At 37.9% G+C, this 19,941-nt stretch overlaps 1 protein-coding gene across 1 annotated transcript in view; it reads right to left on the bottom strand.

Moving 5' to 3' along the window:
- The window catches only part of slc7a11 (solute carrier family 7 member 11), a 47,950-nt gene that overhangs the window by 2,432 nt on the left and 25,577 nt on the right, over positions 1 to 19,941 (bottom strand). The window contains exons 3-11 of the mRNA XM_063000971.1: positions 12,378 to 12,493; positions 10,694 to 10,819; positions 9,321 to 9,420; positions 9,187 to 9,231; positions 6,791 to 6,914; positions 5,944 to 6,047; positions 4,311 to 4,407; positions 1,974 to 2,123; positions 416 to 593 (exon numbers count right to left, since the gene is read on the bottom strand). Of these exons, the coding sequence (XP_062857041.1) occupies positions 416 to 593; positions 1,974 to 2,123; positions 4,311 to 4,407; positions 5,944 to 6,047; positions 6,791 to 6,914; positions 9,187 to 9,231; positions 9,321 to 9,420; positions 10,694 to 10,819; positions 12,378 to 12,493 (1,040 nt within the window). The remainder of the gene's footprint in view (positions 1 to 415; positions 594 to 1,973; positions 2,124 to 4,310; positions 4,408 to 5,943; positions 6,048 to 6,790; positions 6,915 to 9,186; positions 9,232 to 9,320; positions 9,421 to 10,693; positions 10,820 to 12,377; positions 12,494 to 19,941) is intronic.

The raw sequence follows: 19,941 nt of genomic DNA, 5'->3' as shown, positions 1-19,941 counted from the left end.
AGGTGATATAGCAGTATACCACACTGTGCCCACTACCACAGAAATCCTGGTTTGAATCTCGGCATGTGCTATATCCTGGCTGAATGCCTACACAGACATGACTGGCTATGTCTGAGGGGTAATAGTATCTGAATGTTTTTGAATGGGGTTGAGGTCGGGCTCTGTGCTAGCCACTGAAGAGTTTCTCTTTGTGCACATGGATGTAGTCATGCTGGAACAAAAACGCCCTTTTCAGAGTGTTTTGGAATTTTATTTATGTTATATAATTACCTTTATAGACATTTTATCACTGAGAATAACTAAAAACTATACCCAACAATTAGAAAATACACTTTTGACATATATTGCAGGTAAATTGCACTACAAAGAAAGGATTCTAATATTGGTTACAGACTAAACAGAATGTGATTCTTACCTGCAAATCTCTGGAGCCACCTGGGCTTCTTGTTGAAAATGAAGAAAATGTAGTAGGCTGGTAGTCCTGTGAGTAGGATGGCAAATCCAATGCCGGTGTTGACCGGGTCAGAGTACAGAGAAAGGATGACCATGAAGAAGCAAGAGAAGGAGAAAATGGCCGGGATGAAAATTGGGACCTGAGGGGAAAGAGAGAATTATACAATATATTAAGATTATTGATAATAACCAGTGTAGAGTTGAATTTCTTCTTGCCATGATTACTTACACCGACTAGGCATAACAAAATGACCACTGACAGGTGAAGTTAATAACACTGATTCTCTCTTCATTATGGCATATCAAAAGTGGTCCAAGGAAGGAACAGTAGTAAACTGACGACAGGGTCATGGGCGGCCAAGGCTCATTGATGCACTTGGGGAGCGAAGGCTGGCCTGTAGGGTCTGATCCAACAGACGAGCTACTATAGCTTAAATTGCTGAAGAAGTTAATGCTGGTTCTGATAGAACGGTGTCAGAATACTCAGTGCATTGCAGGGCTGTTTTGGCAGCAAAAGGGGGACCAACACAATATTAGGAAGTTGGTCATAACGTTATGCCTGATCAGTGTATTTCCATTCAAATATCATACACATCACTGTGATATTCTATGCAGGGGTTTACTTGTGTTTAGTGATAGGTGAGCGTCTTTATTATGTGCCTCAGAGCAAGGTGGGATGTAATAATCAGAATAAATGGTTTGAAGAATTGTGTGAGAGAAGTTTACTGTGTTCAGGTGCCACTACAAATGTGAGAGAAAAATGTAAATGGACACTAGAAGTATTAATACATAATCAGTTACTACTTAGAAGATGTAGATATGCTTAGGGTATGGTTAGGGCCAGTAGTCATGTTCCAATATTCCTAGAATACTCAAACAATAGAATGTCACTGGATGTGTACACAGTGTACGAGATAAGATAAGCTGATTTAGACCAGTTCCTATGTTCTATCTGAGAAATCTCTGTTAACGGTGGAATCTTCTACTGTCTCACAAGGTCACCAACAAGATACAGTATATAATGATTTTTCCCAATGGTATCGCTTAATGTCTCTGTGTGAGACTATGTCAGCGTGATCCCTCTCTGCAGACAAGATTCAAACTCTTTTCTACTCACAATCCAATCTCTGAACTATTTCATTAAGATTTTTCCATCAGGTGCTTGTTGGAAAGTATGCACAGGTCATAATATACACAAATGTCGCTTAGAATTTAGTTTCATGAACATGTAATTCCATGAGAACTAAATCGAAGTTTCACATCTTTCATGCAGCATCAGTACCAAACAAATGCTCTTTTGACTAACTGGATAAAACTTTTGCAAGGCTTGGTTAACGCAAACACATGCTTATTGAGAGATTATGCAATGAACAACTGATTAATGGCATTGTGCACCCCTCGATAAGGTGATCACAATTTAGTAAGACTATCCCCAACAATTGGTAATATCCCCAACAACTGTCAGTTGGGTTGGGCAAACATTGGTAAAGTTGTTTAAAAAAATGCATGGTTAATATTACCTTGAAAGGTCTGTGCATGTTGGGTCTTGAGTATCTCATGTAAATGAGCCCAACCACAGCCACACCAATAAAGAGCCAGCGCAGGAAGCTCATGAAATTCAGCAGACTGTAGATGTCCCCCAAGAACAGGATAAGCATTGTAATAGGGTACTAAATCAAGAAAAAATGAAAGGCACATATTTATGTATATAAACATATAAAACACAGTAATACAAGACAGAGCATCATATCCATATGTATCCTCTCTACTGATGTTGACCTCCACACTGACTGAGGAGACTCCCTCCGACACGTGCAGTAGCCGACTGCATCTTTTCACCTGCATAAGGCGAGTTCATACTGTATGTGGATCAGCTTTGTGTACGGAGAGACACACCCTGATCCTTCTTATCCCTCGTCTCTGTGCAGGTGTCATCAATCAGCCAGCAGAGGTCCCAATTGCATCAGTTATGAGAAATCTCCACTGTCACCCCTCTTGAACAACAGCCAATCGTAGCTCGTGTAGGCAGTTGTGAGTGTAGTTCGTGTGAGTTTAAGATGTCAGCACCAAAGCTTTATATTTTAAAATTATGTGCATTATTATAGAACTGGTTTCATAATGTTGCTTCTAGTTTCACTGGAAGGATTTTAATTGGAGTTTGGAACATGAATATACAAATTTGTTTTTACTTAGTGAAATATTGTGAGTATGGTTGTGTACCAATTTGCACCAAGGTTCCCAATGAGGTTGAGGTCAGCACTGCACAGACCAATTCTTAAACACCAAATCATTAGTTTATCCTCATAACATAAGAGGCAGATTTTTTTATGTATTTATTTTTAACATTATTGTATGCAGTGCCTTTTATTTTGTTTACTCTAACTAGGGGGTCCAAACAGTCAAGAAAATGGCAAATCTGACATCATTCCTTCTCCAATGGCACTAATGTATGCAGTCAGACAAGTAGCAGTCTCTGGGCTTCTTCCAAACTTAAATTCTTCTGTGACCAGATGGTGAAGCATTAAATTAAATACAGTTTACCGGCACAGTCATATCAGGTCAAAAAATATGAGGAACTAACTGCAGTTGTTGGCAGAAAGTGTAGCTTAAAAACATATCCATTTAGTTAAAAGGTTTTCCAACCAATTTGATTATTCGCATTAGACCATTACTACTTATTTACTCTTAACACAAGCTGGGGATGACAAAACATGTTGGTAAGAAGTAAAGCGGTAAGCCCATACCACAGACTGGTACAGTCTGTGCACAGTGTGGCTCCATCTGTGGGGACCCCTCAGGAAAAAGGGTTTGTCACACCGCCTCTGGGGTCACTCACTCATCCAGGGTGACTCCAGCTGTGACACCCACACAAGCTAGATTATTTCAATGCCCTTCTCACTGGATGCTCTGGTAGATCCATAAACTAGCTCCATTTGGTTCAAAATGCAGAAGCTTGAGCGCTAACTAGAACTAAGAAGTTTGATCATATCATATCTGCACAGGCGGCCAATTAAATTTTACATTAATTACAAAATACTTTTACTAACTAATAAAGCTCTACATAGACTGGCACCACAAAATTTAAATGAACTTATTGAGCACTAAACCCCTGCATATTTTATTCACAAGGTTCAGGGTTACTTATAGTTCCTTATAGGTCCTGCCTCTATTCATTGTTCAAACTCAATCTCAATTTTCAAGGAAATATTAAAAACATACAACCCCAAATCAGAAAAAGTTGGGACAGTATGGAAAATGCAAATAAAATAAAAATGCAGTGTTCTTTACATTTACTTTGACTTTTATTTGATTTTCAGACAGTTTAAACCAATGCTCAACTTCATTTCATTTGTTAATATACCTCCATTCCTGCAATTCAGGTCTGCAACACATTTCAAAAAACGTTGGGACAGGGGAAATTTAGGGCTAGTAATGAGGTGAAAAAAATAAATAATGATGTGATTCCAAACAGGTGATGTCAACAGGTGATTGTAATCATGGTTTGGTACAAAATCAGCATCCAGAAAAGGCTGAGTCTTTGATGAACAAAGATGATCAGAGGATCTCCAGTTGGTCAACAAATGTGTGAGAAAATGATTGAAATGTTTAAAAACAATGTACCTCAAAGAAAGATTGGAAGGTATTATACAATAGTCCATATATACAGTAGTACAATAGTAGTAAAAATAACAAGTGGCAAAAATCATAGAAAATGTAACAAAAAAGAAACCATATCAACATTTACAGCCCAGAGTAGAAAGGCTGAACAACAGATAAACAAGCATGTTAGTAGGAGCAGTATATTATTATGTATAGTTTGGTTTATTTATTAATTATTAATTTCATGTGTGACTCACCAAGATAGTTACAGCAGGTATTGGTGTGTGGCGACGGATGTGAATCATAGAAAGTACTTCTGGAAGTTGACCTTCTCGGGAAGCAACATAAAACATTCTAGGAAAAAAATGTGAAACGGTTGGGGGCATCAATGAATAATAACAGCACTCTCTGTCATGTGTCTAGATAATGAATTAAACAGCTTTTGCCTTGCAAAATATTACATGTAGTTAAAGCTCTTCTTGCTGGCTGCCAAGATACTGAAGACCACACCTACTATTTGATAGCTGGGTGGAAGTTTACCAAAGTGGTTTTAAACCAAAAGCCTCAATGTGTTGCAATACCAAACCTTAAAACAACTGAGAATATGTAGCAAGATTGCTGCTTAACAACCAGTCACCTCTCAATGTAATACAGCTGAGCAATTTTGCTTATAATAATGGGCATACATTTTGGGATTCAGATGTGCAAAGCTTCATTCATTCATTCATTTCAAGACCTTTGACCAGACACTGGCCCAAATGCTTTTTTAAATTTGTTTGTTTGTGTATTAGGATTTAACATCATGTTTTACACCCTTCTGTTACATCAATGACAGAAACGGTAGTTACTCGTTACACAAGACTCATCAGTTCACAGTCATGGACAATTTTGTATCTCCAGTTCACCTCACTTGCATGTCGCTTTTTTAACAACATGGTACAAATTTGAATTTGTCCCACTACAAAAGTGTTAAATAGTAAATAAAAATAAATAAATAAACAAACAAATAAATAGATAAATTAATAAAAAGGTTAAAGGGGTGAATACTGTGATTTACAGACATTTCTTGCTGTTACTGCTGGAGGATTTTACTAAAATTGGTTGCTTTTATAAATCCTAGTTTTATGACCTGGTGCAACTATATTTTAAAAAAAAAATATGTGGACATCTGACCATGAGCACGTTGGACATCCTATTGCGAAATACTGTAGATAAGCATTCATATGAGCTCGCCCACACTGCTTCTATAACACTCCACTCTTCTGGGAGGACTTTCACAAGAACTGTGCATCTGTATTGTTGGATGAGAAGGATTGGTTTCCAGTTGTAATGTTCTAATTCATCCCAGAGGTGAGATTCCTTCACACCATAATTGTCAAATAATGGCATCCTTGGCCAGAACAGGTGTGGTACTAATGACAGCAGAACTGCAATAGGGGAATTGAAAATGACCTTATTGGGTAAAAAATGGGGAGGGTTACTTTCAAATGTCAGTTGGGGTGACACCATGGCACACTCAATGTGAGTGCCTACAAGTCCTGAACATCTGGGATTCATTCTGTTCATCTGGTCCCAACCATATTCAGTAAACATTGCAGTAGGTGAACTGAGTACTCATAATAATTGAAAATGTGATGTCATGATGTATTTTTGGTAGAGTTTCCAGAATCGGACCGCAACCCTGATCAGAATAAGTGGCCACTGGGTGAAACAGATACCCTTAAATGTTCCTGGATGTGAGTAAGTTAAAAGATGAGTGTGATGCATTACAACAGACTGGAGTGTATTCCTCCCTTACAGGTGCATAGTTTAGTAACTGAGGGTAAAATAATGAAGATAAATATCAACCAAATATAAAAAAAAATGCAATTTAAATGACAAACTGCTCACCTAGAGACGGCAAAAATACTTCCATTCATAGAACCAAAGCAAGAGAGGGACACAAAAATTGGAACTGCCATTGAGAAGTTTCCAAACAGTTTCTCAGCAAACGTCTGAAGAAAGAAAAAAGAGAATATTGAATACTTTGTTTAAAAAAATATGAAAACAGCATTGATCTTTTATTTCCCTAGATTTTGGATGCCGTTTGTGTTTATGAATAAGCAGTGTGGTAAAAAGGTTTTATCTGGGCTATGCGAGCACTGTGTGGAGTGTGAGTAACAGCCATAATGAGTGCATTACACTGGACTAATGGGATGAAAAAGCTTTTAGAGCATCCCTGAACCAGGCTGGATCTCCAAACACCTCCCCACACACCCCCACTGTTCTGGCACTGTCAGTTTAACTGAGAGATATGTGATTACTGCAGAACAGAAACATACAGACACGAACAGCTCTATGAAATTGCATTTACTTCCCTGAGAAAGAAGGTGTCGAATATTGCAGTCATTAATGATGGTGTAGAGTGTGATTTTAAAGTGCTGGAGTCTCTGTTATAGATCCAGTCTCTCTCTCTCTCTCTACATACGCGTAGGGACGGATAATATGGAGTGAGATTTGCCAGCAGGTGGAAAGCTGCTTGATTACAGTGATCAGACTTGTGAAATTGACAAACATGTTTATTTGTAAACCTGGACGTCGAACATGATGAGTGAAACAAAGCGGGGCACAACATAAGCACCGGAGATGAAATCGCAGTATGGAACAGCGGCAGATTTTCTCATTAAGAGATTTTCAGAAATGAAGTGATAGCCCGGGCATGGGTTGTGACATGGTAGTGATCTTGATGAGCACTCACCACAGCCACAGCACTCGATGAGAGTAGCTCCTCTGCTGACATTACAGTGTAATACGCAACGTTGGTCAGCGTGTAACACACAGTTACAATTGCCATGGAAATACAGATGGCAAGTGGGACGGTCCTGGAAAACATACGAATCACTTAATCATTCATATAACTAAAAATGTTCCTTTATTATTAAAACACTGATAAAACCTGCATAATAAGCTGTCAAAGCAGCTGTGACTTGTTAAGGTATGGACTTCACAAGTCCTGATGAGGTCTTATAGTGTAAGGTGTTTGTTTGTTTGTTTAATAGGAGTTTAACGTCATGTTTTACACTTTTGGTTACATTCATGACATAAACGGTAGTTACTCATTACACATCAGTAATGAGTGCACAAGGTTATATTGAACACAGTCTTGGACAATTTTAATGTCTTCAATTCACCTCACTTGCATGTCTTTGGACTGTGGGAGGAAACCGGAGCACACGGAGGAAACCCACGCGGACACGGGGAGGACATGCAAACTCCACACAGAAAGGACCCGGGCCATAGTGTAAGGTGCCAGGGCACAGTGGTAGCCTAGTTGGGCTACAGATCTACAACCCCAAATCAGAAAAGGTTAGGACAGTATGGAAAATGCAAATAAAATAAAAATGCAGTGTTCCTTACATTTACTTTGATTTTTACTTGATTGCAGACAGTTTGAACACAAGATATTTCATGTTTTATCTGCTCAACTTCATTTCATTTGTTAATGTACCTTCATTCCTGCATTTCAGGCCTGCAACACATTCCAAAAAAAGTTGGGACGGGGACAATTCAGGGCTAGTAATGAGGTGAAAAAACTAAATAATGATGTGATTCCAAACAGGTGATGTCAACAGGTGATTGTAATCATGGTTTGAGTCTTTGATGAGCAAAGATGATCAGAGGATCTCCAGTTTGTCAACAATGTGTGAGAAAAGTATTAAAATGTTTAAAAACAAAGAAATCTCAAAGAAAGATTGAAAGGGATTTGCATATTTCTCCCTCTACAGTGCATAATATCATTAAATGATTCAAGTCTTGAGGAATTTCAGTGCATAAAGGGCAAGGTGGTCTAAGCTGGATACCTGTGATCTCTAATCCCTTAGACGACACTGCATCAAAAATTGTCATTTATCAATAGCTGATATAAACACAGGGACAAGGGATAACTTCAACACTACAATATGCAGGTGCATTCACAAATGGCACTTAAGCTTTACTGTAAATAAAAAAGGCCTAATGTTAACCAGAGGTAGTGTCAGGTTTTCTGGGCTCAAAGGCATCTGGGATGGACCATCACACAGTGGAAACGTGTACTGTGATCAGACAAATCAGTTTGTCAGATCTTTTTTGGAAGAAATTGACACAGTGTGCTCTGAACCAAAAATGAAAAGGACCATCCAGTAACACGTCCAAAAGTGTTAAACTTTTTTGGAATGTGTTGCAGGCCTGAAATGCAGGAATGGATGTACTGTATTTTAACATATACAATGAAACTGATTAGACAAAACATGGAATATCTTTATACTGTGAACATGGGTTCATACTGTCTGCAATAAAATAAAACTTTTTTTTACTCTGTTCTAGATTTGTTATTGTAGGCACAAAAACAACAATTATATAAATATACTAGTTTAAAAATAATTATATAAATATATTAGTTTAATAATAATTATATAAATATATTAGTTTAATAATAATTATATAATACTAGTTTAATAATAATTATATAATATTAGTGTAATAATAATTATATAAATATACTAGTTTAATAATAATTATATAAATATATTAGTTTAATAATAATTATATAAATATATTAGTTTAATAATAGTTATATAAATATATTAGTTTAATAATAGTTATATAAATATATTAGTTTAATAATAATTATATAAATATATTAGTTTAATAAATATTCAAAATAATAAACAAATCATAGTCTTCTTTTTGTGTTATTTTTTCTTTTTAATGTATTATACAATATGCTGTCTTTCTTTTGATATGTATGTACTGTAAATGTGACTACAGTAAAAAAGACAAATTAAATTTGTAATTATTTTTAGTGCAGACATTCAGCCTAAATCTCATATCTAAAAGGAATAAATCACATTTGCCCTGCTCACTTATAGACTGAGTACATTAGTATGACTGTTCTACAGAATATGTTTTTGTAATATATGATATACATATAATCTGGTTATATATACAGTTACATATACGTTTCACTACATTTAATCCTACATGTAAGAGAAGAGGCTTTTAAGGCAAGACGGTAAAATCAAATTAAATTATATTTTTCTCTTACTAATGGAATGCTATATGCCATTATATATAGCTGTGTCTGATTTAATGTATTAAACATTAGAATATGCTTACCTTTCCGGCCGATCCACCTCCTCTGTCACAAAATTTAAATAAAACCTAGATAGAAAAAAAGCTTTTTTATTAACTTTGTTATTTTAACTCTTAAATATATATACAAAGACTTTGTAAGATTAGGTTGGACCCACCAGCCAGCATAAGCATACATTCCCGAGTAGAAGGCAAGAGGAAGGTCGGCCAGCTTTACAGTGTCCACCTGAAATGCATTCTGGAAGTTTTTGGTTTCTCCTACAGAAATACACAATACACAAACATGTATTCCTCTTCTTATTATTATTATTATTTAATTTTCAAACAATTCTCATTTTGCTAAGCTACCATATTTATTTAGCTAATCTGGAAAGGGTTAGTAGTAACATATGCTTCCTCTAAGAAGTGCCACTTTTTTACACTTAAGAGGCATAACATTATGACCACTGACAGGTGAAGTGAATAACACTGATTATCTCTTCATCACGGCACCTGTTAGTGGGTGGGATATATTAGGCAGCAAGTGAACATTTTAAGTTGATGTGTTAGAAACAGGAAAAATGGACAAGCGTAAGGATTTGAGCGAGTTTGACAAGGGCCAAATTGTGATGGCTAGACGACTGGGTCAGAGCATCTCCAAAACTGCAGCCTATGTGGGGTGTTCCCGGTCTGCGGTGGTCAGTACCTATCAAAAGTGGTCCAAGGAAGGAACAGTGGTAAACCGGCGACAGGGTCATGGGCGGTCAAGGCTTATTGATGCATACAATCACTAATAATTTCTTGCACCAAAGGTAAATTTCAAATACCAATATACCTTTTGTGTATAACTGGAAATCAGTATACAAGGCCCTTAACCCTTAATTGTTTAGACTGTAAGTCGCTTTGGATAAAAGCGACTGCTGAATACCGAAAATGTAAATGTAAAATGTAAATGCAAAAACCGCACAGAAAGGACCCGGATCGCCCCATCTGGGGATCAAACCCAGGACCTTCTTGCTGTGAGGTGACAGTGCTATTAGGGAAACAAGTAGTACAAAAAGTTTACAAAAACAGGAAGAAGATGCAAAACTTCTTACAGACGCTGACCATAGACACAGTAAAACTGCCATGACCCATGTTGCTTCACTGCACGGACTGTGTCACTAGCTCCCCTTCTAGATTTTATGCATATTCCATAAAAGGGCAGTGGTCATTTAGTGGTTTAGATTCTAGACTATCGATCAGAAGATAGCTGTTTTAAATCTCGCAAAGTTGCCACTTTTGTGCCTTTGAACAAGGCCCTAAGCCTTTCACAGCCACCGTATATAAATGTGTCTGCTAAATGTCTAATAGATAAAATAGACAGTGCCTTTTAAACTTGCAATACATTTACCTGCAGAGCTTCATCCTACTGTAAGTGTCAGTCATTTTGGCAAATATAAGACCATATTTGAAAGCATTAAGAAGTGCAAAAAATTTTTATGCTGAAGTTTTTCAGTTTGAATGAACAGCTAGATATAAAGCTAGATGATAAGTGTTGTGCAGTACTTACCTTTACAAAGCTGGTAGATTCCAGGAATTATGATGGCAGCCATGGCAAGAAGTTTACAGAAGGTAAGAAGGATCTGCAACCTGGCAGTCCAGCTTACACTCATACTGTTTATGTACATGACTGAAGCTGCAAGACATCACATCAAATATTTGCTTTAATATCACAAATTAGGATCTTACAAATTCATTACCATGAAAAAATATAAACAGTTGCAGAATATAATATTTAGCTGCAAATACAATACAGTATATACGCTGCCTGGCCAAAAAAAAGGTCACCATCTGGATTTAACTAATCAAATAGGTAAGAGCCTCCCATTGGATAATTACTGCATGGATGATTATGTTTCAGCTGGCAACAAGTTTTTTAACCCTAACTGATGCAGTGAGTAGCTTTTCATTTGTTAAACAACCATGTGTAAGGACACATCCTCTGGTCGTGGAAAAGATGTTAATCTGTTTCAGAAGGGTCAAATTATTGGCATGCATCAAGCAGAGAAAACATCTAAGGAGAAGCTGAAACTACTAAAATCGGGTTAAGAACTGTCCAACACATTATTAAAAAGTGGAAGGGCAGTGGGGAAACTTCATCTTCTTCGAGGAAGGAATGTGGTCAGAAAAAAATCTTGAATGATCGTGATCGGCGATCACGTAAACGTTTGGTGAAATCAAATGGTAGAAAAACTACAATAGAACTCAGGGAGATGTTTAATAGTGAAAGTAAGAGCATTTCCACACGCACAATGAGAAGGGAACTCGAGGGATTGGGACTAAACAGCTGTGTAGCCTTAAGAAAACCACTTGTCAGTGAGGCTAACCGGCAAACACAACTTCAATTTGCTAGGGAGCATAAAGATTGGACTCTGGAGCAATGGAAGAAGGTCCTGTGGTCTGATGAGTCCAGATTTACCCTGTTCCAGAGTGATGGGCGCATCAGGGTAAGAAGAGAGGTGGCTGAAGTGATGCACCCATCATGCCTAGTGCTTACCGTACAAGCCTGTGTGGGCAGTGCTATGATCTGGGGTTGCTGCAGTTGGTCAGGTCTAGGTTCAGCAACGTTATGTGCCCAAAGAATGAGGTCAGCTGACTACCTGAAAATACTGAACGACCAGGTTATTCCATCAATGGATTTTTTTCTTCCCTGATGGCTCGGGCATATTCCAAGATGACAATGCCAGGATTTATCGGGCTCAGATTGTGAAAGAGTGGTTCAGGGAGCATGAGACATCATTTTCACACATGGATTGGGCACCACAGGGTCCAGACCTGAACCCCATTGAGAATCTTTGGGATGTGCTGGAGAAGACTTTGAGCAGTGGTCCAAATCTCCCATCATCAATACAAGATCTTGGGGAAAAATTAATGCAACTCTGGACAGAAATAAATGTTGTGACGTTGCAGAAGCTTGTGGAAACGATGCCACAGCAAATGTGTGCCGTAATCAAAGCTAAAGGCGAAATATTAGAGTGTGTGACTTTTTTTTTGCCCAGGCAGTATATACAGTATGTATGTATGTATTTTTTTTTCCTATTGTTGCACTTCTTTGAACTTTTAGTTAGGGCATCTATTTATAATCTAATCTATTTATCTTGGGCAAAAAAAATGTGTTTGAGTGTGTATTAATATTTTTTTTAAGTGACATAGTTACATTTTTAAAGACGAATGATCATGCAGCATAGACTTACTGATTCCAATTGCTGTTGTGATCTTGATTGCCATCTCAGGCACTCCACAAGGCATGAAGATTGGCTCCAATATGTAACGTCCAAACGCCAGAGCAATTACAGCTAATGCTGCAGGCCTTGGAGTAAAGATAAAATAATAATAATTAAATTATATGAATAAATAAATAAAATAAAAAGAAAGTTTGGTTTAGAGAGAATAGTTGTGTGTTTGTTTATTAGGATTTTAATGTCATGTTTTACACTTTGGTTACATTCATGACATCATCAGTTTACAAGGTTATATTGAACACAGTCATGGACAATTTAGTGTCTCCAATTCACTAGCATGTCTTTGGACTGTAGGAGGAAACCGGAGCACCCGGAGTAAACCCACGCAAACATGAACATGCAAACACCACACAGAAAGGACACAGACCCCCCCACCTGGGAATCGAACCCAGGACCTTCTTGCTGTGAGACAATGCTACCCACCGAGCCACCGTGCCGCCCGTTATAAAATCAAACAAAGTTCAAGAAAACCACATTTCTGTTGTAAGTTCATTAACATTGCAATATTTTACTTCTTTAAGTGTTTGGAACACAAAACTCATTGGTCACCCATGACTTACCATTTTGTTTGGGTGTGAATATGACACAAGACAGGCCAAATAAATCAGACAATAGCTAAAAATTTGAAACTGCCTTAATTCAGTGTGATTGTGTATTTGGAAGTTTTGCTCAAAGAGAGCCTTTGTCTTTATCTAACCAACAATGCAAATGGTTAGAGAGACTTTCCTTTAACTAACCACCCATAGAGCTGAATAAATACAGCTTTTATGGCTTTGAATGAAACAGAGGATCATTATAAAGAAATAAATGCTTTTATTGTTTTTCCCAAGAATACACGGCCCACGGTTTAATTGAAATGTGTCTGGATATGGCTTAATGCTGGATCGTCAAGCAGTAAAAATTACAACCCTAAATCAGAAAAAGTTGAGACAACATGGAAACTGTTCAGCTTAAGCTTGCGCCCTTGGCCTTTACGCACTGAAATTCCTACCAATTCTTTGAATAGTTTAATGATATTATGCACTGTAATCTTTCTTTGATGTACATTGTTGTAAAAAATTTCAATCATTTTTTATGCATTTGTTGACAAACTGGAGATCTTCTGGTCATCTTTGCTCATCAAAGACTCAGCCTTTCCTGGATGCTGCGTTTGTACCTGTACAATCGCCTGTTGACATCACCTGTTTGGAATCACATCATAATTTAGTTTTTTCACCTCCTTACTAGCCCTAAATTGCCCCCACCCCAACTTTTTTTGGAATGTGTTGCAGACCTGACATGCAGGAATGGATGTTTATTAACAAATAAAATGAAGTTGAGCAGACAAAACATGAAATATTTTGGGTTCAAACTGTCTGCAATCAAGTAAAAGTCAAAGTAAATGTAAGGAACACTGCATTTTTATTTTATTAGCATCTTCTATACTGTCCCAACTTTTTCTGATTTGGGGTTGTAAAAATATATATCCAGAGCCACAAAATCAAGCTTTGCCATGGTCATCTCAGGCACCTAACCCAAACCTTAAGAAAGATCTGTGTTGTAAGTTAAAGAGAAGAATCCACAATAGAGGACCTAGGAGTCTGTAGAATGAATTGAGACAAATGTTCTCAAGCACTCCAATATCTGGTAAAAAGCTTTAACAGAGGAGTGGAGGTAGTTACATTCATTAGAAAAAAAAAAGGAATAGGGTGTCCAACCAACTTTTTCCCCCATTGTTAGGTGTCCATATTCTTTTGGCCAATTATCAAAACGTATAGTCTCAATAGACATGAAATCATATTTAAAACATTATTAGCAAAAAGTACAAAACAGTTGCTAAATGCACCAGAAAATAAAACATCATATTCATTCATAAAGGCAATGATATAATATTATGACCAGGTTTACCATATTTGTTATTTTTGGATCGATTTATGTGTCTTATACCAAAAGATGTGTTTAAATACCCAAAAATTTGTTTAAATACCAAAAAGATGTGTTTAAATACAGTTAACAGTTAATCAGTCCACGCTGCGGGTCACCAGCAGGGGGCCTGGGCGGTGCAGTAAGAGAGCTGCTCCCAGCAGAACCCTGCAGAACTCCAGTTCCCAGAAGCCCCAGCACTGATTACTACTAATCAGACACACCTGCAGGGTGCTGCATAAAAGCTCACACAAACTGTTGCTCAGTGCTGCACCTTTGTAGAGGGGCAGACGGTATAGTATGTAGCGAAAAGAGAAAGACAAGAACAAGAAAAGAGAAAAAGAACAAGAACATAAAGCTGAAACAAAGAAAAAATAAAGTAGGTTAACTGAGATATAAACTCAGAAAGAAAATCTGTGTGAGCTGAACTTAAATGGTTCTGCTCCCTGTCTAAGTTTATTTCTGAGAAAATACAATTTTAGTTAAAGGCATATTTTCAGCCCTAAGGCTGAGGATAATTTTGTATTGGACTATTTATTATTGTCTCCCTTTGTTTGAGCACGCCATTTTCGGCGTCTCCTTTGTTTGCCGGTTCCCGTCTTTTTTACTACCGCCTTTTTTACTACCACCTTTTCAAGTGCTTTTCCCAGCTGTTTGTACATGTTCCAAGTAGAGCAGTGGTAAAGTACTGCTCTTCAGTTCAGTGAGTTGCTGGTTCGAATCTAGCCTCAAGCACCTGTTAGGTTTTTCGGAACATAAAAACGAACATTTAATATGGGAAGTTTTACATCCAGGCCATGTGGTCTTTTGTCCAACATGTCGCCGGCTAGGCTCTCTCCCTGACTCTTACAGAGGGGGGGGGAGGCAGAGCCCGGGGCTTGTTAGCACACTTCATTGGCTCCACCAGCAGTAAAAGAGGAGGAGCCTAGACTAGTTTAAAAAAGGACGGCGGGCTCAGAGGAGCCCTCTTTCTTACGTGGTGTGTCTAGACTGCAGGAGTAAGGAGCGCCGGCCGGCTTAGCTCTGATATATATATTCACAGATTATTTTTACACTTAATAAAGTGTTTTAAAGAGTACTTTCTGGACTTCTCGACTGCTTTCTTCAGGACCTTTTTGAACCAAAAGATTCATCCTAACAAATGGTAGCCAGAGGATGGTTCAGGAGGTCTGAGGATAGCATCGAATTAATTCAGCTGACTGAGGTAAGACCAGGAATTCTGAAAAAATCTTTTGTACTCAGTACAAGGCGCGCGCCTGCTTAAGGTAAACAGACGTTCTCTGTATATATATTAGATGCATTTATTATTTAGCGTACTGAGTGTGAAAGTGAATCTCAGAATCCGTAAGTGTCTGATTAAATTACTAAAGTATCATTAGATAGTTTAAAACTGTGAATATATGTTGGAGCTAAAAAATTTATGTTTCCTGATTGCTGAGTTTGAATCAGACCGAGCAAAATAAACGGTAAAGGGCTGTTCGGCAGAGGCTTCACCCGGAACACCATTGGAGCGAAACGTGTCTGTCTGTTTCAAAAGCAGGGGCGCGTGATTCGAAAGATCTAAGTTTTAACGAGTCTGGGACTGGGTTAATTCTATAGATCTCAAATTTTCGAGCGTTGGATCTAGAAGTCTGGCAGTTTGAAAAACGAGATTCTATGATTCGAGCGTTGGAAATAATAGGGTCTGGCAGTTTTAAAAACGAGATTCTATAATTCGAGCGTTGTAAAACCTAGGGTCTGGCAGTTTTAAAAAACGGGATTCTATGAATGAGCGAACGTTGGAAATCTATTACCTGGCAGTTCAAAGGACGGGGTTCTATGATTTGAACGTGGAAATCTTAGGCGTCTGGCAGTTTAAAAAAACGGGATTCTATGAAAAAGATTGTCCTAAAATTCGGACTTGACTGTTTTGGGAACGGAGTTCGGTTAATTAGACTACTTTAAATTCTAAATTTGGTTCGAAAACAGTACATCGGGAGTTTGTTTGTCAGTGTTTCTGTGCGTATTTATATGTAACCTTTTGTTTGTCCGCCATCTTGCACACGCGTGTTTTTCTGTCTGTCCGCCATTTTGGCTTTCTGTCTGTACGCCATTTTGTCTTGGGAATGCAACGTGGTCTCCCGTCTATCCGCCATTTTGTTTCTTGAGAACGCAGCGTGGCTTTGTCTGTCCGCCATTTTGGCTCTGGGTTGCGCAGCGTGGTTTCTTTTGTTCGGCGGCCATTTTGGACCAGAGAGCTGAGCGTGGTTTTCTGTCTGTCCACCATTTTGGCTCTGGGAGAGCTGAGCGTGGTTTTCTGTCTGTCCACCATTTTGGCTCTGGGAGAGCTGAGCGTGGTTTTCTGTCTGTCCACCATTTTGGCTCTGGGAGAGCTGAGCGTATTTTTCTGTGTATCCGCCTTTTTGGCTCCATGTGAGCAGCTTGCCGTATCTTGTCCATCGGCTATCTTTGTCTTTGTACGCCTGGATTGGGTAAGTGCTGCAGTTAATTTTATAATCAACTTTATTTTTATAATCTTAAGATAACTGAGTTAAGATGAAGTATTTATGGTACCTTATTAAGTGTGTTTTAAGGTAGATAGCGCTCTTGAACTTTAAGGTTCTTAAACCAGGAAAGAGTGGAATTCATCCATGTGTGACATAGGACATTTTCACACAAATAGTTAAGGAAAATCTCCTTAATCAGAGTTGTTATAGTGAATAAGATTAAAAAAAATTTTGACTAACCCAACGCTTGTTAATCGTGTTAGGAGCTTTGCATGTATTGTTGAGAGATTGTTATATTGTTTTTTGTTTTAATGTGTGGGGTAATGCTGGGCAATAATTCGACATCAATATGTCGCAAGTGGGGAATGTTTCAATAGCGGGGATATGATTTTAAACAAATTCGATCAATACACATACATACACGAATCCAGTGCTTAGTGTTACCGCTCTGATCGCACTGGTTACTGTAACACAGTAGTTTTTAAAGCACATTTCACAGACTGTAATTTTGCTTTTGCTTAAGTATGTTTTGTATTAGTAATTGTTACATTTTGAATAGCATCTGTTACCGAGCAAAATAAATAAAAAAAAAAATCGAAAGAAATCGCGGCTGTGAAACTGCTGCAGCGAATTTTGCGACAGTAAGTCGAGTCTTTTGTCTCGGTTCCTTTTGAAGAGCCGCGTGTTTACATGGCGACTGCCGGAAGAGTCGGTTCCTTTGTTTCGGTTAGAAGAGCCGATTCATAGATTCGAATCATTTTGCGACACATCGCTAGTGTTTATACAGTTTGAAAAAGTTTTATGTCTTTTGAAATGACGCATTACACATCCCTAACTGTTTTAATTGTTGTATCAACATGTTTCTTCTATTGCATTTGAGTTAAGGACAACGTTTCTTCTATTACATTTGAATTAAAAACTACTGTTGAGGTTTGTATCCACTCCCGTTTACATTACACAGAGGAGACCCCCTGCTGTTTACTCGGTGAGTACATTTTAAATGAGTTATTTTCTACTTTTTGCTTGAGTGGATTTTCAGAGTAGTAACTTTACTTGTAATTAAGTAAAGATTAATTAAAGTAATAGTACTTTTACTTGAATACAATTTTTTGGTACTCTTTCCACCTCTGATTAGGACATATGGTAATATATTAGATTATATATTGTCAAAGCTTATGTTTATTTGAGAGTGATGTCGTGTTTTTCACTGTGTACAAATGCTGAATACAAGTAAAAGGTAAAAGCTAATATGTTACTGTTACTAAAATATTGTGTAGTTGTAAAGAGTGAGATTTCATAGCCCTATAAATCTTATGAGGTGTGATCATTTGTTTGCCTCTTGAATTAAATTGGAAATAATGCCTGAAGGTACCACGATTTCTGTACAAGACAGGGACTCTGATCCCTTCTGGATTTGTGCAGAATTTTCTTTCTGTCTTTGTCTGCTACAGAAATATCCGTAGTTATACTAAGTGATCTTGAGGGTTATACTTATCTAACTCGGTTAGTGCCAAATTATGTTCTATAACTGAAAGGAAAACATCTCACGTATCAAGTTAATGATTGTATAAATACTACAGTTTACTTCTAAAATTGAACATTATTATCAAATGCTGTAATATACTTAATTCTACCACTTTTTACTAATTGCAGGAGATGGTGAACATCATGACTGTATTACTCTATCTATTTTTTCTGGGCCTGATAGGAATCCTGAATTGGAAATGTTTGTGAAAGGATTTGCATCCAGAGATGCTGCCACAGACAGGAAACAAGTGGGCTTAGTTAAAAATTTTAACTTTGTGTCATTGTCCCTCCTATTCAATTTAAGTGGAACTATTTAAGTAAAGTTTTGTTCCAATTTTACAGGACAATGCCAGAGGTGACACTGCCGACAAAGCTGTTGCACACCTTCCACTGCTCACTAACGACATTATTTGTTTACAGGTCCAGCTAACACCAGACTTTGATTGAACTAACTTTAAAATTCTGTGCTTTCCAACAGGATAAACACATTTAGAAGGTTTATTTAATATTTTATTTTCAAGATTTGATTGTAAAATTTGAAAAAGGGGGGAGTATTATGGCAGGAATAAGAATTTATGTTTAATATGCCGCTTTGTGTATTAAATCCTGTGATACATTGTGCTGGGGCAGCTGGACTGGCAGACCTACGGATATGCATGCAGATTCAGGTACGTATATGCATGCAGATTTAGGGACGCCTGGTGAAGGTAATCTTCAGTCTTACCTCCTGTTTAGAGAAAAGCGAGTTGTAGCAATCTGTAGTATCTCTCAGCGCTGCTGCTTGCACGGACTCAGATGAGATGGACTCAGGTGAGATTAACCTTTTGCGACCCTGCGGTCACATATGAGGACATTAAATTTTGGTTTTGTTATGCCTTATTCCTTGACCTGCTAAACTTCGATCGATTGTCCCCATTAGTGGACACTTTTGTCTGCCAGCTAGTGGTAGCAAAAGTACTAGAACACTAATAAAGTTTGTTTGCTTCTTTATTGGGATTTTGACGTTATGTTTTGCACTTTGGTTACATTTATGACAGGGAGCGGTGGATGCTCATTGCACGGGATTCAGGTTATATCGGGCACAGACATGGACAGTTCAGTGTCTCTGGTTCGCCTCGCTGGCATGTCTTTGGACTGTGGGAGGAAACCGGAGCACCCGGGGGAGGCCCACGCGACAACATGCGGGCTCCGCGGAGGGGGGACCTTCTTGCTGTGACAGTGTGCGACGGTACTACCCACTGAGCCACCGTGTCGCCCAACTAATAAGGTTAAAAACAAAAGGAATAGGAAAAATGCATTGAAAAAATCAAAGCTCGGGTCTCAGGAGATTAAATATAATTGCTTACACGGACTCCGGTAAGATTCAATTTAATTGGTAATATTTTTGGAAATTGTTAATTGACAATTGTTAATATTTGATGCTTGTGTTGTATCCGATGAATCTTTTCTAGCTAATTGATCAGGTCAACTCACTCAGTTTATACTATATAGTTTATTGAAGAAGTTAGATTGGTTCAATGTGGTGCAGTAAACCTTGTGGCAATACTATGCATGATCATAGATGAGTGCAGTTTAAAGATTGAGGGAATAGTGAGAAGAAA

Source organism: Trichomycterus rosablanca, chromosome 8 (genome assembly GCF_030014385.1).
Source record: "Trichomycterus rosablanca isolate fTriRos1 chromosome 8, fTriRos1.hap1, whole genome shotgun sequence".
Taxonomy (NCBI): domain Eukaryota; kingdom Metazoa; phylum Chordata; class Actinopteri; order Siluriformes; family Trichomycteridae; genus Trichomycterus; species Trichomycterus rosablanca.
Note: the sequence above shows the minus strand (reverse complement) of the source record. Positions and strands in the feature narration are given on the sequence as shown.